At 43.3% G+C, this 16753-nt stretch overlaps 1 protein-coding gene across 1 annotated transcript in view; it reads right to left on the bottom strand.

The window, feature by feature from the left end:
* Positions 1 to 9631, bottom strand: part of LOC139755270 (uncharacterized) — an 84742-nt gene extending 75111 nt beyond the window's left edge. The window contains exon 1 of the mRNA XM_071673389.1: positions 9531 to 9631. Within this exon, the coding sequence (XP_071529490.1) occupies positions 9531 to 9575 (45 nt within the window). The 5' untranslated portion in view covers positions 9576 to 9631. The remainder of the gene's footprint in view (positions 1 to 9530) is intronic.
* Positions 9632 to 16753: the final 7122 nt, after the last annotated feature.

Below are 16753 nucleotides of genomic sequence, written 5' to 3' on the forward strand. Positions count from 1 at the left end.
CCCAGACGCTTCACATGCCTTGATTCAATCCACTGACAGCACGTCAACCCCGGTATACCACATCGCTCCAATTCACTCTTTTCCTTGCCCTCCTTTCACCCTCCTGCATGTTCAGGCCCCGATCACACAAAATCTTTTTCACTACATCTTTCCACCTCCAATTTGGTCACCCTCTTCTCCTCGTTCCCTCCACCTCCGACACATATATCCTCTTGGTCAATCTTTCCTCACTCATTCTCTCCATGTGTCCAAACCACTTCAAAACACCCTCTTCTGCTCTCTCAACCATGCTCTTTTTATTTCCACACATCTCTCTTACCCTTACGTTACTCACTCGATCAAACCACCTCACACCACACATTGTCCTCAAACATCTCATTTCCAGCACATCCATCCTCCTGCGCACAACTCTATCCATAGCCCACGCCTCGCAACCATACAACATTGTTGGAACCACTATTCCTTCAAACAAACCCATTTTTGCTTTCCGAGATAATGTTCTCGACTTCCACACATTCTTCAAGGCCCCCAGAATTTTCGCCCCCTCCCCCACCCTATGATCCACTTCCAATTCCATGGTTCCATCCGCTGCCAGATCCACTCTCAGATATCTAAAACACTTCACTTCCTCCAGTTTTTCTCCATTCAAACTCACCTCCCAATTGACTTGACCCTCAACCCTACTGTACCTAATAACCTTGCTCTTATTCACATTTACTCTTAACTTTCTTCTTCCACACACTTTACCAAACTCAGTCACCAGCTTCTGCAGTTTCTCACATGAATCAGCCACCAGCGCTGTATCATCAGCGAACAACAACTGACTCACTTCCCAAGCTCTCTCATCCCCAACAGACTTCATACTTGCCCCTCTTTCCAAAACTCTTGCATTTACCTCCCTAACAACCCCATCCATAAACAAATTAAACAACCATGGAGACATCACACACCCCTGCCGCAAACCTACATTCACTGAGAACCAATCACTTTCCTCTCTTCCTACACGTACACATGCCTTACATCCTCGATAAAAACTTTTCACTGCTTCTAACAACTTTCCTCCCACACCATATATTCTTAATACCTTCCACAGAGCATCTCTATCAACTCTATCATATGCCTTCTCCAGATCCATAAATGCTACATACAAATCCATTTGCTTTTCTAAGTATTTCTCATATACATTCTTCAAAGCAAACACCTGATCCACACATCCTCTACCACTTCTGAAACCACACTGCTCTTCCCCAATCTGATGCTCTGTACATGCCTTCACCCTCTCAATCAATACCCTCCCATATAATTTACCAGGAATACTCAACAAACTTATACCTCTGTAATTTGAGCAGTCACTCTTATCCCCTTTGCCTTTGTACAATGGCACTATGCACGCATTCCGCCAATCCTCAGGCACCTCACCATGAGTCATACATACATTAAATAACCTTACCAACCAGTCAACAATACAGTCACCCCCTTTTTTAATAAATTCCACTGCAATACCATCCAAACCTGCTGCCTTGCCGGCTTTCATCTTCCGCAAAGCTTTCACTACCTCTTCTCTGTTTACCAAATCATTTTCCCTAACCCTCTCACTTTGCACACCACCTCGACCAAAACACCCTATATCTGCCACTCTATCATCAAACACATTCAACAAACCTTGAAAATACTCACTCCATCTCCTTCTCACATCACCACTACTTGTTATCACCTCCCCATTTGTGCCCTTCACTGAAGTTCCCATTTGCTCCCTTGTCTTACGCACTTTATTTACCTCCTTCCAGAACATCTTTTTATTCTCCCTAAAATTAAATGATACTCTCTCACCCCAACTCTCATTTGCCCTTTTTTTCACCTCTTGCACCTTTCTCTTGACCTCCTGTCTCTTTCTTTTATACATCTCCCACTCAATTGCATTTTTTCCCTGCAAAAATCGTCCAAATGCCTCTCTCTTCTCTTTCACTAATACTCTTACTTCTTCATCCCACCACTCACTACCCTTTCTAATCAACCCACCTCCCACTCTTCTCATGCCACAAGCATCTTTTGCGCAATTCATCACTGATTCCCTAAATACATCCCATTCCTCCCCCACTCCCCTTACTTCCATTGTTCTCACCTTTTTCCATTCTGTACTCAGTCTCTCCTGGTACTTCCTCACACAGGTCTCCTTCTCAAGCTCACTTACTCTCACCACCCTCTTCACCCCAACATTCACTCTTCTTTTCTGAAAACCCATACAAATCTTCACCTTAGCCTCCACAAGATAATGATCAGACATCCCTCCAGTTGCACCTCTCAGCACATTAACATCCAAAAGTCTCTCTTTCGCACGCCTGTCAATTAACACGTAATCCAATAACGCTCTCTGGCCATCTCTCCTACTTACATAAGTATACTTATGTATATCTCGCTTTTTAAACCAGGTATTCCCAATCATCAGTCCTTTTTCAGCACATAAATCTACAAGCTCTTCACCATTTCCATTTACAACACTGAACACCCCATGTATACCAATTATTCCCTCAACTGCCACATTACTCACCTTTGCATTCAAATCACCCATCACTATAACCCGGTCTCGTGCATCAAAACCACTAACACACTCATTCAGCTGCTCCCAAAACACTTGCCTCTCTTGATCTTTCTTCTCATGCCCAGGTGCATATGCACCAATAATCACCCACCTCTCTCCATCAACTTTCAGTTTTACCCATATTAATCGAGAATTTACTTTCTTACACTCTATCACATACTCCCACAACTCCTGTTTCAGGAGTATTGCTACTCCTTCCCCTGCTCTTGTCCTCTTACTAACCCCTGACTTTACTCCCCAGACATTCCCAAACCACTCTTCCCCTTTACCCTTGAGCTTCGTTTCACTCAGAGCCAAAACATCCAGGTTCCTTTCCTCAAACATACTACCTATCTCTCCTTTTTTCACATCTTGGTTACATCCACACACATTTAGGCACCCCACTCTGAGCCTTCGAGGAGGATGAGCACTCCTCGCGTGACTCCTTCTTCTGTTTCCCATATATATATATATATATATATATATATATATATATATATATATATATATATATATATAGGGGTGCCTAAATGTGTGTGGATGTAACCAAGATGTGAAAAAAGGAGAGATAGGTAGTATGTTTGAGGAAAGGAGCCTGGATGTTTTGGCTCTGAGTGAAACGAAGCTCAAGGGTAAAGGGGAAGAGTGGTTTGGGAATGTCTGGGGAGTAAAGTCAGGGGTTAGTGAGAGGACAAGAGCAAGGGAAGGAGTAGCAATACTCCTGAAACAGGAGTTGTGGGAGTATGTGATAGAGTGTAAGAAAGTAAATTCTCGATTAATATGGGTAAAACTGAAAGTTGATGGAGAGAGGTGGGTGATTATTGGTGCATATGCACCTGGGCATGAGAAGAAAGATCATGAGAGGCAAGTGTTTTGGGAGCAGCTGAATGAGTGTGTTAGTGGTTTTGATGCACGAGACCAGGTTATAGTGATGGGTGATTTGAATGCAAAGGTGAGTAATGTGGCAGTTGAGGGAATAATTGGTATACATGGGGTGTTCAGTGTTGTAAATGGAAATGGTGAAGAGCTTGTAGATTTATGTGCTGAAAAAGGACTGATGATTGGGAATACCTGGTTTAAAAAGCGAGATATACATAAGTATACTTATGTAAGTAGGAGAGATGGCCAGAGAGCGTTATTGGATTACGTGTTAATTGACAGGCGTGCGAAAGAGAGACTTTTGGATGTTAATGTGCTGAGAGGTGCAACTGGAGGGATGTCTGATCATTATCTTGTGGAGGCTAAGGTGAAGATTTGTATGGGTTTTCAGAAAAGAAGAGTGAATGTTGGGGTGAAGAGGGTGGTGAGAGTAAGTGAGCTTGGGAAGGAGACCTGTGTGAGGAAGTACCAGGAGAGACTGAGTACAGAATGGAAAAAGGTGAGAACAATGGAAGTAAGGGGAGTGGGGGAGGAATGGGATGTATTTAGGGAATCAGTGATGGATTGCGCAAAAGATGCTTGTGGCATGAGAAGAGTGGGAGGTGGGTTGATTAGAAAGGGCAGTGAGTGGTGGGATGAAGAAGTAAGAGTATTAGTGAAAGAGAAGAGAGAGGCATTTGGACGATTTTTGCAGGAAAAAATGCAATTGAGTGGGAGATATATAAAAGAAAGAGACAGGAGGTCAAGAGAAAGGTGCAAGAGGTGAAAAAAAGGGCAAATGAGAGTTGGGGTGAGAGAGTATCATTAAATTTTAGGGAGAATAAAAAGATGTTCTGGAAGGAGGTAAATAAAGTGCGTAAGACAAGGGAGCAAATGGGAACTTCAGTGAAGGGCGCAAATGGTTTACCCCAGTGGTGATGTGAGAAGGAGATGGAGTGAGTATTTTGAAGGTTTGTTGAATGTGTTTGATGATAAAGTGGCAGATATAGGGTGTTTTGGTCGAGGTGGTGTGCAAAGTGAGAGGGTTAGGGAAAATGATTTGGTAAACAGAGAAGAGGTAGTGAAAGCTTTGCGGAAGATGAAAGCCGGCAAGGCAGCAGGTTTGGATGGTATTGCAGTGGAATTTATTAAAAAAGGGGGTGACTGTATTGTTGACTGGTTGGTAAGGTTATTTAATGTATGTATGACTCATGGTGAGGTGCCTGAGGATTGGCGGAATGCGTGCATAGTGCCATTGTACAAAGGCAAAGGGGATAAGAGTGAGTGCTCAAATTACAGAGGTATAAGTTTGTTGAGTATTCCTGGCAAATTATATGGGAGGGTATTGATTGAGAGGGTGAAGGCATGTACAGAGCATCAGATTGGGGAAGAGCAATATGGTTTCAGAAGTGGTAGAGGATGTGTGGATCAGGTGTTTGCTTTGAAGAATGTATGTGAGAAATACTTAGAAAAGCAAATGGATTTGTATGTAGCATTTATGGATCTGGAGAAGGCATATGATAGAGTTGATAGAGATGCTCTGTGGAAGGTATTAAGAATATATGGTGTGGGAGGCAAGTTGTTAGAAGCAGTGAAAAGTTTTTATCGAGGATGTAAGGCATGTGTACGTGCAGGAAGAGAAGCGTCTGGGGTAAACCATGGAAAGCTGTGCAGGTATGTATATTTGCGTCTGTGGACGTATGTATATACATGTGTACGGGGGGGGGGGGGTTGGGCCATTTCTCTCGTCTGTTTCCTTGCGCTACCTCGCAAACGCGGGAGACAGCGACAAAGTATAATAAAAAAAAATAATATATATATATATATATATATATATATATATATATATATATATATATATATATATATATATATATATATATATATATATATATATGTATATATATATATATATATATATATATATATATATATATATATATATATACATATATATATATATATATATATATATATATATATATATATATATATATATATATATATATATATATATATATATATATTTCTTTTTTTTTCTTTTTTTTTTTTTGCTTTGTCACTGTCTCCCGCGTTTGCGAGGTAGCGCAAGGAAACAGACGAAAGAAATGGCCCAACCCACCCCCATACACATGTATATACATACGTCCACACACGCAAATATACATACCTACACAGCTTTCCATGGTTTACCCCAGACGCTTCACATGCCTTGATTCAATCCACTGACAGCACGTCAACCCCGGTATACCACATCGATCCAATTCACTCTATTCCTTGCCCTCTTTTCACCCTCCTGCATGTTCAGGCCCCGATCACACAAAATCTTTTTCACTCCATCTTTCCACCTCCAATTTGGTCTCCCACTTCTCCTCGTTCCCTCCACCTCCGACACATATATCCTCTTGGTCAATCTCTCCTCACTCATTTTCTCCATGTGCCCAAACCATTTCAAAACACCCTTTTCTGCTCCCTCAACCACGCTCTTTTTATTTCCACACATCTCTATTACCCTTACATTACTTACTCGATCAAACTACCTCACACCACACATTGTCCTCAAACATCTCATTTCCAGCACGTCCACCCTCTTGCGCACAACTCTATCCATAGCCCACGCCTCGCAACCATACAACATTGTTGGAACCACTATTCCTTCAAACGTACCCATTTTTGCTTTCCGAGATAATGTTCTCGACTTCCGCACATGCTTCAAGGCTCCCAGGATTTTCGCCCCCTCTCCCACCCTATGATTCACTTCCGATTCCATGGTTCCATCCGCTGCCAGATCCACTCCCAGATATCTAAAACACTTTACTTCCTCCAGTTTTTCTCCATTCAAACTCACCTCCCAATTGACTTCAAAACTCAACCCTACTTTACCTAATAACCTTGCTCTTATTCACATTTACTCTTAACTTTCTTCTTTCACACACTTTACTGAACTCAGTCACCAGCTTCTGCAGTTTCTCACATGAATCAGCCACCAGCGCTGTATCATCAGCGAACAACAACTGACTCACTTCCCAAGCTCTCTCATCCACAACACACTTCATACTTGCCCCTCTTTCCAAAACTCTTGCAGTCACCTCCCTAACAGCCCCATCCATAAACAAATTAAACAACCATAGAGACATCACACACCCCTGCCGCAAACAGACATTCACTGAGAACCAATCACTTTCCTCTCTTCCTACACGTACACATGCCTTACATCCTCGATAAAAACTTTTCACTGCTTCTAACAACTTGCCTCCCACACCATATATTCTTAATACCTTCCACAGAGCACCTCTATCAACTCTATCATATGCCTTCTCCAGATCCATAAATGCTGCATACAAATCCATTTGCTTTTCTAAGTATTTCTCACATACATTCTTCAAAGCAAACACCTGATCCACACATCCTCTACCACTTCTGAAACCACACTGCTCTTCCCCAATCTGATGCTCTGTACATGCCTTCACCCTCTCAATCAATACCCTCCCATATAATTTACCAGGAATACTCAACAGACTTATACCTCTGTAATTTGAGCACTCACTCTTATCCCCTTTGCCTTTGTACAATGGCACTGTGCACGCATTCCGCCAATCCTCAGGCACCTCACCATGAGTCATACATACATTAAATAACCTTACCAACCAGTCAATAATACAGTCACCCCCTTTTTTTAATAAATTCCACTGCAATACCATCCAAACCTGCTGCCTTGCCGGCTTTCAACTTCCGTAAAGCTTTTACTACGTCTTCTCAGTTTACCAAATCATTTTCCCTAACCCTCTCACTTTGCACACCACCTCGACCAAAACACCCTATATCTGCCACTCTATCATCAAACACATTCAACAAACCTTGAAAATACTCACTCCATCTCCTTCTCACATCACCACTACTTGTTATCACCTCCCCATTTGCGCCCTTCACTGAAGTTCCCATTTGCTCCCTTTTCTTATGCACTTTATTTACCTCCTTCCAGAACATCTTTTTATTCTCCCTAAAATTTAATGATACTCTCTCACCCCAACTCTCATTTGCCCTCTTTTTCACCTCTTGCACCTTTCTCTTGACCTCCTGTCTCTTTCTTTTATACATCTCCCACTCAATTGCATTCTTTCCTGCAAAAATCGTCCAAATGCCTCTCTCTTCTCTTTCACTAATAATCTTACTTCTTCATCCCACCATGTGCTGAAAAAGGACTGGTGATTGGGAATACCTGGTTTAAAAAGCGAGATATACATAAGTATACGTATGTAAGTAAGAGAGATGGCCAGAGAGCGTTATTGGATTACGTGTTAATTGACAGACGCGCGAAAGAGAGACTTTTGGATGTTAATGTGCTGAGAGGCGCAACTGGAGGGATGTCTGATCATTATCTTGTGGAGGCTAAGGTGAAGATTTGTATGGGTTTTCAGAAAAGAAAAGTGAATGTTGGGGTGAAGAGGGTGGTGAGAGTAAGTGAGCTTGGGAAGGAGACTTGTGTGAGGAAGTACCAGGAGAGACTGAGTACAGAATGGAAAAAGGTGAGAACAATGGAAGTAAGGGGAGTGGGGGAGGAATGGGATGTATTTAGGGAATCAGTGATGGATTGCGCAAAAGATGCTTGTGGCATGAGAAGAGTGGGAGGTGGGTTGATTAGAAAGGGTAGTGAGTGGTGGGATATATATATATATATATATATATATATATATATATATATATATATATATATATATATATATATATATATATATATATATATATATATATATATAGATATAGATATTATAAGTCATTATAGTAACACAATGCAAAGGCAAAAATCAACATAATCAAAATACAAGGACAACACCAACAATATTCACAACAGCCTGACAACACTGGCTATGCTCACAAGAAAGAGGAGAAACACCATGCTCTCAGAAAAGGTAAAAAATTTCACCACATTCATAACACAGAAAACAATCACCATACTTACAATGCAGGCAGCAACCACAATACTCACAGTAGAAAAGCCACAACAACTAGCATGCCTACAATATAGGAAACAATCAGTGCATTCACAATGAAGGCCGCAACCACCATATTCACCCCAGAAAAAGGATTCAGCACACTCGGGAAATCTTAACAAATTGGCACTACATATTCACACTTACTGCAGCAATGCCCTTACTTACAAACAAAAGGTAATAATCTGCATACTTATGATTGTCACTGTACTCACAATAGGGGCAACAGAAGGCACCATACTCACAATATAGAGGCAAAAGACGGCACCATACGCACAACATATTCGAATGACCGCCAAACACACAGTGAATGCGAAGGCCAACAGGAGATGCGACAGACGACACCATACTCAGAGCAGAGGCGACAAAAGACACCATACTCACAGGAGATGCGACAGAAGACACCATACTCACAGCAGAGGCGACAGAAGACACCATACCCACAGTAGAGGCGACAGAAGACACCATACTCACAGCAGAGGCGACAAAAGACACCATACTCACAGGAGATGCGACAGAAGACACCATACCCGCAGGAGGGGCGACATATCACAACATACTCACAGTAGAGGCGACAGGACGACACCATACCCACAGTAGAGGCGACAGACGACACCATACTCAGAGCAGAGGCGACAAAAGACACCATACTCACAGGAGATGCGACAGAAGACACCATACTCACAGCAGAGGCGACAGAAGACACCATACCCACAGTAGAGGCGACAGAAGACACCATACCCGCAGGAGGGGCGACGGACGACACCATACTCACAGGAGAGGTGACAGACGATACCATACTCACAGGAGAGGCGACAGACGATACCATACTCACAGGAGAGGCGACAAACGACACCATACTCACAGGAGAGGCGACAGACGATACCATACACACAGGAGAGGCGACAAAAGACACCATACTCACAGGAGAGGTGACAGACGATACCATACTCACAGGAGAGGCGACAAACGACACCACTCACAGGAAAGGTGACAGACGACACCATACACACAGGAGAGGCGACAAAAGACACCATACTCACAGGAGAGGCGACATATCACAACATACTCACAGTAGAGGCGACAGATTACACTATACTCACAATACAGAGGCAGAGGAGCCACAGACTAGGAAGGCCACCACCCATGCTGTAGCTGTGATCACGTTGTCCCGGTCACTGCGCTTGACCTCCGCTCTACCTGCTTATATACCCTCTTCCTTGTCTTCTCCCAGCTCGACCTGTCCTGGGAGCCCCACACACCCATCACCCCACCTGTGCCCCGCCTCTTTGGGCATCATGACCCCCAACTCTGGACTTGTCCCTGTCCCCTGCCCGGCCCTGTTGGACCTGCTCTGACTATCCTCCACCTAGTGACAATAACCCCAGCCCTGACCCCTGACCCCTGACCCCTGACCCAACCCTAACCCCACCCACGCCCCTGATTCCCCCAGCCTATGACCAATACCCATCTCTGATACCCATTGGCCATAATTCCCCCCCCCCCCTTGATTCCGTCAACCCATTGCCATAATCCTGTCCCTGATGATCCCAAACCTATGGCCATAAGCCCACCCTTGATTCCCCCATCCCATGGCCATGATTCCGCCCCTGATTCCCTCAACCCATGACCATAATTCCGTCCTTGATTTCCCCAGCCTATGGCCATAATGCCGACCCTGATCGATATCCCCATGGCCATAACCCTTCCCCTGCCCTTCCCTATTACCATAATCCCTCTCCTGCCACTCTCCCGCTACCATAACTTTTCTCCTGCCCCTCCCCCGCCACCCCAACCTCTACCCTGCCCTTCCCCCACTACCATAACCCCTCTTCTGCCCCTCCCCCACTACCATAACCCCTCTCCTGCCCTTTCCCCACTACCATGACCTTGCTCTTGTCCTAACCCACTGCCGCACCATGAAGGAGGTGTATTAGGCTATGGTAGAAGTTTTCCTTTCCAAGGAAGATACGTCTCATTCTATGGTACTGATGCAGCTGTCATCAGCTGAGAGCAACGCACTCTACAAAGATTTACCAAAGCAACATTATCGTAAGAGAAAACACTAGACGAACAAAGACAGTACATACTGTCATGATCATGTATTTCCAGGTGTCTTAGCCATGTATTATTTTTACAAAACTCAGTCAACGGCTGAGTTCACAAACGGCGATAGGCGTGGGGAAGAGAGGTGAACATTATGGAAGGAATTGAGTGAGCACGTCAGAAGTTTTGATGTAAGGGATTGAGTTTAAGTGGTGGGTGATTTGAATGCAAGAGTAGGTAATATGTAAGTGATATGGCGGTAAAAGTATAACTTGGGAGGGTATGGCGTACCCAGTGCTTATGTAATTAGCAAACATCTTGTGGAGCTGGGCACGGAAAAGGGACTGGCGACTGGAAATAGTTCCTGACATTAGAAAAAAGTGACATGCTTAAGTATACATCGTGAGTCGGACTGGGGTCAAAAGGGAACTGTTGGATTGCGTAGTAAATGCGATGGCAAGCAAAGGAGAAACTTGTGTATAATAGACACGGTGAGAACAGGCAGCTGGTGGGATGTCCTACCACTTGTTGGCAGTGGAATAGATGAAAAATCATAGTAGCTTTAGGAAAAAGAAGTTATGACATATGTCTGAAGAAGATGTTTGAAAGTGAGTGAGCTTAGAAAGGAGGTTTGTGTGAGCAGATAACCAGAGAGACTGTGTGAAGTGTGATAAAAGATATGTTCAAATTCGTTTTTGGGTTCATTTCAGATATTACTCAAATATCTTTCAGAAATGTGTTCGGTTCATTTAAGACATCGTGAAAAGATTGTTCAGTAATGTGTTTGGATTAAGATATTACATGAATATTTTTTTCAGAAATGTGTTCATGCTTTTTTCAGAAATGTGTTCATGCTTTTTTTCAGAAATGTGTTCATGCTTTTTTCAGAAATGTGTTCGCTCTTGGCGGGCCGGTGTCGTCTCTTACTGACTTCAGACTCCTAACGTTCCTAGGATCCCCAAGAATGAAGATATTTATGATGACACAGGTTTATCAACCTTATGCATCAGTCAGGAAATTCTTGTTGCATATGCCCGTCTTGGACGCGGCCAGCGTCACATGAGGCGACGTAAACTTTAATGTCGTTCTTCCTCGACGAAGACAACGGACGACAATGATTTTTATTTATCTTCATACCACAGATAACTTCAAGGTCGTCCTCACGGACCCTCACCACTTGTCTTGAGGATGGGTTTTTACCCTTAGCAGTCTTGCGAGTGGCAGTGACCTGCCTTTGGGTATGTGCAGGAGGTTCTTGCTATTGTTAGTGTGCATGTAGGAGGTCTGATTATGATTAGTGAACGTGTAGGTCTTGATACGGTTAGAATAGCTGTGTGTATATGTGTGTGTGTGTGTGTGTGTGTGTATGTGTGTTTTGTGTGGCTTTTCCTGTGGCTGGTGCATCTGTCAGAAATGTTACCATGACCGTTATATATGCAGAATAATACTATAACTTACATAGGTAGAATGGTACTATGGTCGTTACATATGTAGAATGATACTATAACTTACATATGCAGAACGCTACTATGGCCTTTACATATGTAGAATATTGCTATAACTTACATATGGAAAATGCTACTATGGCCGTTACATATGTGGAACATTACTATAACTTACATATGTAGAATGTTACTATGGCCTTTACATATGCTGAATGTTACTATCACCGTTGTATGTGTAGATTGAGTTATAACGTATGATGTATGTGTAAGGAGAGATTTTCCCATGACTGGTGTGTGTGTGTGTGTGTGTGTGTGTGTGGGATGTGTGGATCACCCCACACTCCTCGCCTCTGCAAGTGGTGGATGATCCTCTACAACTCGTACGTGCTTAAAGGTAAGATATTACTATGGTTCCTCTATTGCCTGTTACAGCCTGTGCAAAAGAGTGCTGATGAGTACCAGCAGTCACGGCGGTGGCTGGAGAGAGAAAGACACACACACACACACACACACACACACACACATAAGGCGGTGAGGACGATTCGTCAAGTACACTGTAGGAGGACGAACCTGAGCGCGTCCCCATGACCCAGGAACTCCGTCTGTGAACCTAAGGACCTTCCCCTCTCTTTTTGTGCGAGTCTTGATGGGGGAGGGGGAGGGAGGGAGTTTGAAACCAAGTGGTCACTGTCCCCCACGACCTTCTACCCTTCGGCGTACAAGCTTGTTGAGTAACTGGCCACGGGGATGTGACTCTGGCCAGCGGAGGACAATGCCACACTAGATGGTCGACAAAGGAATTGTTTATGCATCAGGAGTGGACAAGTAATGGCTCAGAGATTTACGACAAGCTCCAAAACGGAACTGACATGTTCAGCTCTCTCGCCTCAAAGGCCCTGATGCTTATGGTTATGTATAATGATAATGTGAACCTCGTTATTGTCTCACAGAGCAAGCACTAAGTAGTGCTGTTGCGAAAGTGACAATTAAAAGTTTTTCTGTACTCTCTCTCTCTCTCTCTCTCTCTCTCTCTCTCTCTCTCTCTCTCTCTCTCTCTCTCTCTCTCTCTCTCTCTCTCTCTCTCTCTCTCATCACGTACTCCCATGAGGGTCAGTCACATGTATATGACCCCTTCGCCCAACCTTTCAACAGCAGCTCATGAGCCTCTCTTCAAACGTTGGAGTCGCCATGTCCACCATGCATCGCCTCATGGGGTGAGGAACTCTTCCCTCGATACTCCAACCTCCCTGCGTTATCATTGGCCACAGTAGGTGACCTCTCCCCCACGCAGCCTATTGGTGCGTCATCCCCATGCCTGACAGTGTCCTCACGCCTGCAGGAGACAGGTGCATAGATGATGCAGTGGCTATTTAAAGCTAGTCTGCTGAAGATGAGTTGTCATATACCTGCCCCATGAAGGGACATGCGGATACCTCAGCATCTCCATCGAAGGTGAGCAGATTACCCTATTCATTCGTGAGGCTTCAGATTAGTTTTTTGTTGTGAGGCTTCGGATCAATCCCCGCGTGAGACTTCGGATCAATCTCTTCGCGAGGCTTTGGACTGATCCCTTCGTGAGGCTTCGAATCAATCCCTTCGTGAGTCTTCGGATTTATCTCTCTGTAAAGTTTCAGATTAATCTCTCAGAGCAAGATCTTACCAATGTGTGTGTGTGTGTGTGTGTGTGTGTGTGTGTGTGTGTGTGTGTGTGTGTGTTGATGCTGAGGACGCGACATTCTTCTCTCATCCTTTCCCACAACACAGCACGAGAGGGGCTACTTGTTGTGTTGCCTGTTACCTCTCTATCTGTCCCGTCCTCAGACAAATCACTGTACTCTCAACACCGGCAGGTCCTTAACCTCCTTAGAAACTTTTAATTGATGGTGAAAGACACATCATGAAACTAAAGCAGCTTCTGTAGTACCCATTTCGGAGATACATATGCATGAAAAGATCTTATCTTTACGCTTTATCAAGTGGGACCACTGAATGATAACACACTGGGTCCCTGCATTCAGAATGGACTGGACTCGTCATCTCTCCTATGTTCAGCATCACTCTTGGATTCAGTGAAGTTGCCATGAGGCTTTTTACCCTTAGTCATCAGAGACAAAAGGTCATCGACTGTTGACCTTATACCTACACTCAACAGACCTTCCTCCTTCCTCTGCTAATGTCACCGAACCGTCCCATCTGCATCCCTCCAACATCTCTCACCTCAATTTTATATTCCATCCCATCACAAGGACATCAGGTCAGTGATCTTCCTGCGGCTAGCAGCGGCATTCCCAGGATGGCTTGTGCCTGCATCTCATCTGCTGGGATTAGATAATGTCAGATTTTCCATTTTCAAAATAGACACAGAATATTACACTCGTTGCTTCTTAAGAAATTCTACTTTGGAATTATAGTATGACTGTACATGACTCTCTCTCTCTCTCTCTCTCTCTCTCTCTCTCTCTCTCTCTCTCTCTCTCTCTCTCTCTCTCTCTCTCAACCGTTGTGAACGATAAAAACAAAGCAATAACCCTGAACAACTTTTTCTTCAGGTTTGTTTTTACGCTAGAAAGCAACGACACGAATTTTGAGATAGTGATAAATGGCACTCACACGATACAAGAATTTACCGTCACAGTTAGAGAAGTACCAACACCGATAGATAAGTTGAGAACTGATAAAAGCCTAAGTCCTGATCGTGTCTATCCACGAGAGATTAAAAACGTCAAACACGAAATTTTCGGACCGGTAAACCAGATTTTCAATAAATCTTTCCACGATGGTATAGTCCCACAGGACTAGAGACTGGTAGACGTCACTCCTATATGCATAAATGATAGCCACGAACTGCCCGGTAATGACCGTACTATCAACATCACATCAATTATATGTAAACTTCTGGAGTTGATTATGGAGATAGAATCGTAGCCTATCTAGAACAACACAGCCTAACCAATGATATATACAGCACAGTTTTAGAAGACGCAGATCATACCTTGAAATTTATCATACATTATTCAATATCCTCGACAAGACTTAAACAGTAGATATAATATTTATGAACTTCCATAAAGCATTCGACAAATTCCCCCAAGTTAAATTGATGCACTGAGTCCTGCCCTTTGAGATTACTGGTTGCATAGGAAACGGCAGAGAAGCCTGGTGACGTGATAGGAAGCAGAGAGGCGTCATGAAGTGGGAATCATCAACCGTGGTCACCCATTGTTACTAGTGGAGTTCCCCAGGGATCTGTACATAGGCCTGTACGTTTCATCATTTATATAAACGCTTTTGACAAGATAGCCCACATACAGGAGGGTCTACATAAAACCGCTGAATGGTCTAGTAAATGGTAAATACCATTTAACATCGATAAATGTCAGCTGCTACAAGCAGGAAACTTAAATAAAAACTTTGATATTGAACTGATAAGCCACAAGATAAAGGACACTGCAAGTGTGAGAGATCTAGGGGTCACTGTCTCCAATAACTTCAAATTCTCCCAACATTGTAATGAAGCTGCTAAGAAGGAGTATAGGATGTCAGGATTTATAGATAGAAACTATACGTACAAAAGCAAGGCTGTGATATTGCCACTATACCTAAGTCTAGTTAGACCACACCTCGAATATGCAGTGCAGTTTTGGGCCTCCACTTAAGGAAGGACATTCTTAGACTGGAAGCAGTGCAGCGATGAACAACTAAACTGATTCCCTCCTTGTGTAACAAACCATATGAGGAGAGACTGAAAATTACACTCGCTCTACCTAAGCACGAGGCGCCTCTGGGACAAATTAAAACGTTTCAAAATACATAAAGGATTCAAATGTATCGATAATGAAGATTGCTTTATAGTAGCGCCAGCACTACCGATGAAAGGTGATAGATTAAAACTTGAGAGGTGACCAAGTTAATCTGGACTGAACGAAATATTTTTTTACCAATGACATCACTGATGCATGAAATAAACTCCCACAAAATGTTGTTCAGAACAACACCCTTAATATCTTCCAAATTAGATGTCATTATCGCTTGTCACTCTCCGGTATTGAATAATTCATTTGATAAATCAGTGTAACGCAGCGATGTATCATGCTAGCTTCTCAACCAATGATCTCTCTCTCTCCCTGACCATGTTGTGACATCATATCAACATAAAGTAATTCATGTCACCTGCTTTGAGAGAGTGATTAAGATTTACTGTATCATTCTTCACCATCAGGAATAATATAGGCATGGTAAGTCGAGAGTCTGGAGCTCAAGTTTATCCTTAGTATTGTCTTTATAACAAAACGTGAAGGGATGCACGGCGTCGCTAGGTGATGGGATGCATGACATATTCATGTTCATTCTACCGTATACTTTCCTATTAAGCATTTCCTTCAGGCTTATTAATCCTGCAAGGTATTTTTGAGGCCTGTTTTCCAGTCGGCGTGAGCTGGAGGAAGTGAAGGGTGGGGAGAGAGCCTTTGCTCTGCTGTCATTTACCTCTACTGCTTACTTTTTAACATTAAGGCCAGACCACCTCGATTGGACGCTGGGTCTGTATAGTCTTGTGTATCTAATGTAACTCCGTGTATGTAACTCTCTCTCTCTCTCTCTCTCTCTCTCTCTCTCTCTCTCTCTCTCTCTCTCTCTCTCTCTCTCTCTCTCTCTCTCTCTCTCTCTCTCTATCTATCTATCTATCTATCTATCTATCTATCTATAGATCTATCAACAGATCTATCTATCTGTCTATCTATCTATCTATTTATCTATCTATCTATCTATCTATCTATCTGTCTCCCCCACTGTGAATCCGATCTCAGAAGTCAAGCAAAGTTATCTCTGGTTAGTAC

The sequence above is a fragment of the Panulirus ornatus genome, chromosome 19 (genome assembly GCF_036320965.1).
Source record: "Panulirus ornatus isolate Po-2019 chromosome 19, ASM3632096v1, whole genome shotgun sequence".
Classification (NCBI taxonomy): Eukaryota; Metazoa; Arthropoda; class Malacostraca; order Decapoda; family Palinuridae; genus Panulirus; species Panulirus ornatus.